The sequence below is a fragment of the Zychaea mexicana genome (assembly GCF_025766255.1).
Source record: "Zychaea mexicana strain RSA 1403 chromosome Unknown BDB00scaffold_21, whole genome shotgun sequence".
Classification (NCBI taxonomy): domain Eukaryota; kingdom Fungi; phylum Mucoromycota; class Mucoromycetes; order Mucorales; family Lichtheimiaceae; genus Zychaea; species Zychaea mexicana.
Genome location: NW_026516684.1, coordinates 282,853 through 289,359, shown reverse-complemented (window position 1 = coordinate 289,359; position 6,507 = coordinate 282,853). Strand labels below are relative to the sequence as shown.

The 6,507-nt window shown below is 46.3% G+C and overlaps 2 protein-coding genes across 2 annotated transcripts; both read right to left on the bottom strand.

Moving 5' to 3' along the window:
• BDB00DRAFT_814393 (uncharacterized protein) lies at positions 1-2,465 on the bottom strand. The gene is made up of 2 exons (XM_053122841.1): positions 1,950-2,465; positions 1-1,783 (listed from the first exon to the last, which is right to left on the bottom strand). The coding sequence occupies exons 1-2, from the start codon at positions 2,194-2,196 to the stop codon at positions 201-203; spliced, it is 1,830 nt and encodes a 609-aa protein (XP_052981633.1). The 5' UTR covers positions 2,197-2,465; the 3' UTR covers positions 1-200.
• Positions 2,466-3,146: 681 nt separating this feature from the next.
• BDB00DRAFT_814386 (uncharacterized protein) lies at positions 3,147-5,404 on the bottom strand. Its single transcript, XM_053122840.1, has 6 exons — positions 4,962-5,404; positions 4,847-4,889; positions 4,699-4,757; positions 4,425-4,553; positions 3,525-4,351; positions 3,147-3,448 (listed from the first exon to the last, which is right to left on the bottom strand). The coding sequence occupies exons 1-6, from the start codon at positions 5,049-5,051 to the stop codon at positions 3,433-3,435; spliced, it is 1,164 nt and encodes a 387-aa protein (XP_052981632.1). The 5' UTR covers positions 5,052-5,404; the 3' UTR covers positions 3,147-3,432.
• Between the last annotated feature and the right edge of the window lie 1,103 nt (positions 5,405-6,507).

The window sequence follows — 6,507 nt, the reverse complement described above, 5'->3', positions numbered from 1 at the left end:
TGTGTGTGTGTGTGTGTGTGTGTGGGAGAGAGGAAAGGAGGAGGATGAGGGAGAATTCTTTCATTCTTGTTTGTATATAAAAATGCTCTACATGCAGTGCAGGCACTGGTGGTAAAAGTAGTAGTAGTGGTCGTAGTAGTAGTGGTTGACGTATATATGTTGGGGGGGGGATGTACGACAACACATTCTCTTCTTTTGTTTTAACGATATTCAATCAGCATACCCTCGGGTCCACGCCACAAGCTGATGAGCACAGCCGTGGTGAGAATCATGGCAAACCGACACCATCGCCACACTGCTCGGAAAAAGTGATGGACGATACGACGGATGCGACCCAAGAAAGTCTTTGGCCGCTGGGTCACACGTGCCACCTGGAAAGGGTGACGGTCAGTGCCGTTCAGATTGGGATACAGGTCCATGGCTGGGTACTCTTGCTTGTGCTGATCAAACAGATCCATCGTCATTGTCGTCGACATGGCGCCATCATCGTCGTCGTAGTCCAGGTCATCTTCCTCATCACTAAAGTGGAGGTTGTCGTGGATGTCGTATTCGTGCAGATCAAGGCACTTGTCGTTGTCGTGCTCGTCCTCAAGATGGCTAATGAAGCTCAGCGCTTCGTCTAAAAGGTCCTTATCAATGCCGCTGGCTTTCGACAAGACCGTCTCTAAAGCGGTTTCGGTGGTGGGTGCGTTGTAGAACGTTGCAAGCGCCTTTTCGGTGAACTGTGAAACGTTGTTTAAGCTCATGCCGACGTTGTTGTTGCTGGTATTAAGATGAAAATGTTCCTTGCTGTTGCCATTGGCCGGTGCTGTTGCTTGGGTGGTGGTACTATTGTTACGCTTGAGCCATTCCGTTTCGAGTTCCCCCAGAAGCGTATTGCGGAACGCAGTGGGCTGGCTTTTCACGCTGCTACCACCGCAGACGCTTGGGGCAGGTGTTGAGCGGGCGGAATGAATGTTGATGCCGCGGTCCTTGAGCTTCTGCAGCACGCCACGATGCTCTTCGACGCTTTCATTTAATTCGGCGATATGTCGAAACTGGCGCTCGTATGCCTCTTGCAATGTCTCGTAGTCGTCCTGCGTAAACTGAAACTGTTCAAACTGTTCCTTGAGCAGACGCAGGTCTTTGAGCGTCTCTGCCAGCTTTGTCTCGAGTTCGGTCTTGGAGTCGCTGACGGTCTTGTTTTCCACCTCGAGTGTGTCGATCTTGCCAAGCAATTCTTCCATTTCGTCGGCGGTGATTTGTTGGTCATATGGCAAGAGCAAGCCCGCTTGCAAGAGCTGTTGTTGTGATTTGCGTTCCAGCCGGTGCTGCCGCTGGTTCATTTCTTCCAGTTCCTGGATCTTTGCCGTTGCAATCTCTAGGTTGCTCTTGAGTGCCTCAATCTCTGCTTCGAGTTTGCGGGTCTTTTTCGTGTTGTTGCGCAACGAGTCTTCTCGTTCTGCAATGGCGGATTCGAGGCGTTTCGACAGCTCGACGTTCTTGCGTTCCAGAACTTCGATCATGGCTTCGCGAGTACGATGGGATGGAATGAAGCGCATTTCTTCCTCTTCGCCGTCGTCGTCGTCATAGTAGTCGTCGTCGTCGTCGTCGTCACTGCTGCCTGTCTCCAAGGCGGAGTCGATGTCGACGGGTAACGATGACGACGGTGTTGGAAGTGGAGCTGCTGTTGTTGTTGGGCTGCATGACTTTTGGGTCTGTTGCAGGAGATCTTCGTAGCTTGTCTTGAGCCGGATATTATTCTCCAATAACGACTTGCCAATTTCAGCAGCCAGCATTAAATCTTATATATATAAGGAGTGGGATGCCGTGTTACAGAGAGAGAGAGAGAGAGAAAGGGAGGTTAACATTGTTGAATATGTGGGAATGCATTTTCACATGAAAATGTAATAATCATCAAAATACCAAAGATGAATCAGTTGATGGCCTTGAGAAGTGTGCGTCCTTACCTCTCTCCTTATCTTTTAGTGCAGAATATGCATTTTTTAGCATTGGGATCAGCTCGGTGGATGATTTCTCCGCCATCCATGATACGGACGACATGAACGACGCTGTTGACAACGACGGCGACGGAGGTCCGCTGCTCTGAAATGCTGCTGCTGCTGTTGCTGTTGCTGCCGCTGTTGCTCCTGCTGTGTGTTTGTTGTTTGGCGACATGTTGAGCTCTAATTGCGGAGGCTTTAATTGCGACATCATGGTCGGTCTACGAAATGCGAGTTGAATAAAAGGGGGGGGGTGGGGTTGTAGCTGTCGTTGTTGCTGTGGTTGGAGTGGAGGTGTAAAGGAAAAGCCTGGTGCTGTATGTGTTCTGCGAGTGCTGAGTAAGAGGGTAGTAACAGAAAAAAAGAAAAGAGAAGAGAAAGAAGGAAAGAGGCTGGGAGAGCGAAAAGTTTATAGGACCATAAAAAGCAGAAAGAGGAGCAGGCCCATAGACGTCACTACTAGTGATTGTTCTTGAAACGCACGCTCTCTCGGGTTGGGTTTTCTCACACACCCACAAAAAAAAAAATTGCACATGCTTCCTGCCAGCTGTGTGTGTCCTTCAGGTGGGGGGGGGGGGGTTGTGATTCCCTTGGTTCCTTCTCTCTCAGTATTATTCACCACGCCACCCAGCCCAGCACTAAACACATCTATGATTGGCGATGATGGTTGATTTGGCCGTGCAGATTCTTTTTTTTTATTCAAATTTTTCTTAAACAGCGTTGATATCAAAATCAGAAATCTAAATTTAATTAATATTTATGAGGCATGGCAGCAATCCTCCCCCTTTTAGTCCTCTGGTACCTACTGTAAAAACATAAAGGATTAATCAGTAACTTGTGGCGATGATGTCAGCTGGGATGCCAATGAGGGTTTTGCCAAGGTACAGAGCACACACACACATCACACACGCAAAAGATGGATATTATCAGCTAGGGGCGAAAGAATTTATTCAACACAGAATGGGTTTTCAAGCCATATAAGTTCAGTTGAACTATGCTTTTTTTCCTCATCATATAAAGTGGATCTCGTTTGTGTTGTGTTGTGCGTGTGTGCGATAAGACACATGACCCACATCAGCAGCAGTACTAGTAGCAGCATCGAAACAGAAAGGAGGAGGACTTTACCTTGTTTATGTGAAAAAGTTAAAGAAAGCAAAAAAGACAACAACACGTAAAACTTTTTTTTTTCTCTTTCGCGCCCTTCTTTTAAAGTTTGTCAACCGGAGTTGCTAGCCAACTGGAGAATAAAAAAAGTTTTTTTTTTTTGATGCGGAGATAGAGCAGCAATAGAGAGACGCAAGGTACAGTTGGGAAGGGTAAACAATGAAGCAAGAGAAATATATATATATATAAGGCTAATAGTAGTGCTGTTGATAGAATGGTAATAATAGGCGAGTATCGAGTGTATATATGTATACGTGATGATGTGCAAGGACAGCTACTTAGCAGCCTAAAGGACTAGCTCACTAATACAACAACACAGCGTATCAGTTAGCACAAGATGTGTTGTGCAACGAACCTCCAAAAAACAGGAAAACTCACCCCAAACGCTTTTTGTCACCGCCTACATCTTCGTGTGCGGGCGTCACGGGGTCCGCAAACGGGTCCGCAAACGGATTCTCACTTTCGGCCGAGGCTCGACTCAGATTGCTATCCGTTGTTGGAGGTGGTGATGATGTTGATGACGATGAAAGTTGTAGCCCAGCCAACTCACGCATCGTTTCCTCCTGTCGCTGACTAGGTGGTGGAGGTGGCGACCGCGTATGCTGGGGCGATAATGGGGATGGCGGGGTGGATGGCATGTTCGTTGGCACTTCACCGACCGACATGGTCTCATACATTTGCAACGCCTTCAACAGCTCCTCATTGGTCGCCAGTAGAGTGCCAATCCATTCCTCATCCTCCACCAGGCGCGCATAGCGCACAATCTTCTTTTTCGAGTCCTCGCACCGCTGACGATAATCTTGAAGCCGTGCGTCATGCTGCAGATCAATTTCCCATCGATCTTCGCTGGTGTTGATGAACTTGAGCGCGTTGACCAAGTTGTTGGTGTTCTGGTTCGCCAAGGCCACTTCTTGAATGATCTTTGGCTTGGCTGCTTCGAGATTGAATGTACGCTGTGTCGTTGTTGTTCGGTTGTTGCTGCTATTGCCACCTGATCCAGCAGTGCTGCTACTTCGTGGTTTGGTGCGAACTTCTGTGGTGTGTGCAGTTGGGGGTAATGATTGGCGTTTTTGCTGGGACGACGTGGGTGGCGAGGGTTGCTGCTGCTGCGTAGGGCGTGGTGGCATTGCAGGGGTGGCTTCCGCTGTCGCGGGTGATCGTGGCGTCGTCGTCGTCGCTGCACTACCACTGCCTGTCCGTCTTGGCTGAAATACACACACACACACATTATCAGTCTCACTCGAAAACACCCGAGTGTATCCTTGTTCAAATCCTTACCAAGTTTAATTTCTTGCGTCCGCTCTCGTACAATTCAGCCAACACATGCATTCCCGGCTCGTTCTTGTACTTTACTGCCCATGCTCCCAACACACTCAGCAATGCCTTGCGTACTTTGGTGTCCTCGGTCTGGATGGAGAAAAAAGGGAAAAGAACGGGGTAGTAGGTAGGGATCATGGTCAGCCAACAGGTATTAATATATACATACCATATCATATCACATAAGCGCGAGGAGTTGTTTGAGTTTTTTTTTTTTTTTTTGGATTTCCCTTACCGATGACGACACGATCAGATCAAGTCGTTCCCGCATTTTATCGTTTGACAAGAGTTGCCCTTCCACCCAGTCATATCAGCTTTGTTCTGTTCCCTTCGGTTTTCACAGATTATATCCTTGTTTCCATAACAAACAGCGAAAAACTTACGGTGAAACTTTTCACTGGTGTTCTCCATGAGTAGTTTAAGCACCTATTTCACATAAGCGATGAATACAATGCTTTTCTTGGGGTGTATACTCAAGCGCAAAAGAAGAGGCCTTACATCGATCACTCGCAGTTTTTGCTGAGTAGTGCCGTGTTTAAGTCGCTTACGCATAGCTTCAATAGCTTCTCTCGGTCCACCCTCTTGCATTTGAATCGACTCGGTCAATTGTTGCACAATGTACCAGTCAATCTCTTCATAGTTCGAGAGTCGCTCTACATTGACATGTAAAGTATGATTCCAAATTCAACACATGGTGCAACAAAGAAACAACAACCTTTTCTTTTTCTTCTTCTTTGGTCCAATAGAGCATACCGATATAAAAGGTGATTGAAGTTTTCGGTATTTCCTCGGTAAAGATACCCATGGTGTGAGTGTGTTATGTCTTGAAGCGGCTCGAAATAATAATAAAACAAGAAAGAGAGAGAGAAAAGAGGGAAAACTAAAGCGAACTGCATTGTATAACACCCCCCCTCACCCCCCCTGCCCTGCTAATTAGCTTGTCGGGAAACCACATATAAGTTTCTTCCGGGTCGCACACCCAACCCGCGTGCTTGGAAGTACTCTATAGCTTGGTGTGTGCTGCATGTTCCGCCGTGCAGCACTTATTACAATACATAGAGACCATTCCGTCTACACAGCACAATGATTTAGGTTGGAATGTCTGTGCTGTTTAATGTTTGTATTTGTAATTGTTTGTTGGTAACAATGTGCTCAGCTTCCTTGATCGGCTACTCAAAAGTGCCCAAAACCCTTCTTTAATATCAATTTTGTCCTTGGTGACCAATCTATCAGAGTTACTTTTGTCGTCGTCGTCGTTTTGCTATCAGCCAAATCTTCTTCATTAGCAGCACAGCCTATCTGCTGGACCTTGACAGCTACTGAACACTATCATTAGAATCACGACTGCGCCTTACTTGGACGTGTGTTATCTAGGTGGCCCATGAGGATCCCTGTCCATTGTTCTGATGGCAGCTTGGTGAGCGTTTGGGCTCGGGATGAAGTTGTTTTTAATAAAATTTTCTTTTTGTGATACGCATCCAACAAACACCCTCCTCTTTGTCCTTGTCTAACCTTCACTTTGTTCCGGTAATGCCTGTCTTTTAAATCCCGGCGGAGTCAGAGCCGACGCTGCATAGATACTATTATGACTACGCGATGTGCGATAGCAACAACATTGTCCGATATAACAAACCTGTTAGAAGAATGCGCGTCAGCCGTTTATTTCATACTAAGCGAGGGGTTCCTGTTATCTTTATTCCTAAAGCTCACAAAGAGGTTAAAGTTGAGAGCACAAGACTGGGAGAGTTGCACAACGGCGGGGGACATTCTGGTTTTTTAGGTGCGATTACTTTGTATGACCTACACGTAAGATTTGTGCTTGTGTCAACTCCCCTTTTACTCTTTTCATTTTTCTGATATCTTATACAACTAATAAAACACATCCACTGAAACAATATCGTTCTGGTCTACCATGTTTGCACTTGCCCCACTCTAGTACGCTGCATTCATACAAGCTCGAATTTTTTTTAAAATTTCTAACAGCATAACAGATAAACCTAAAAAAACCACATTCATGCACAGTAGATTTAAATTTTTTTATTAT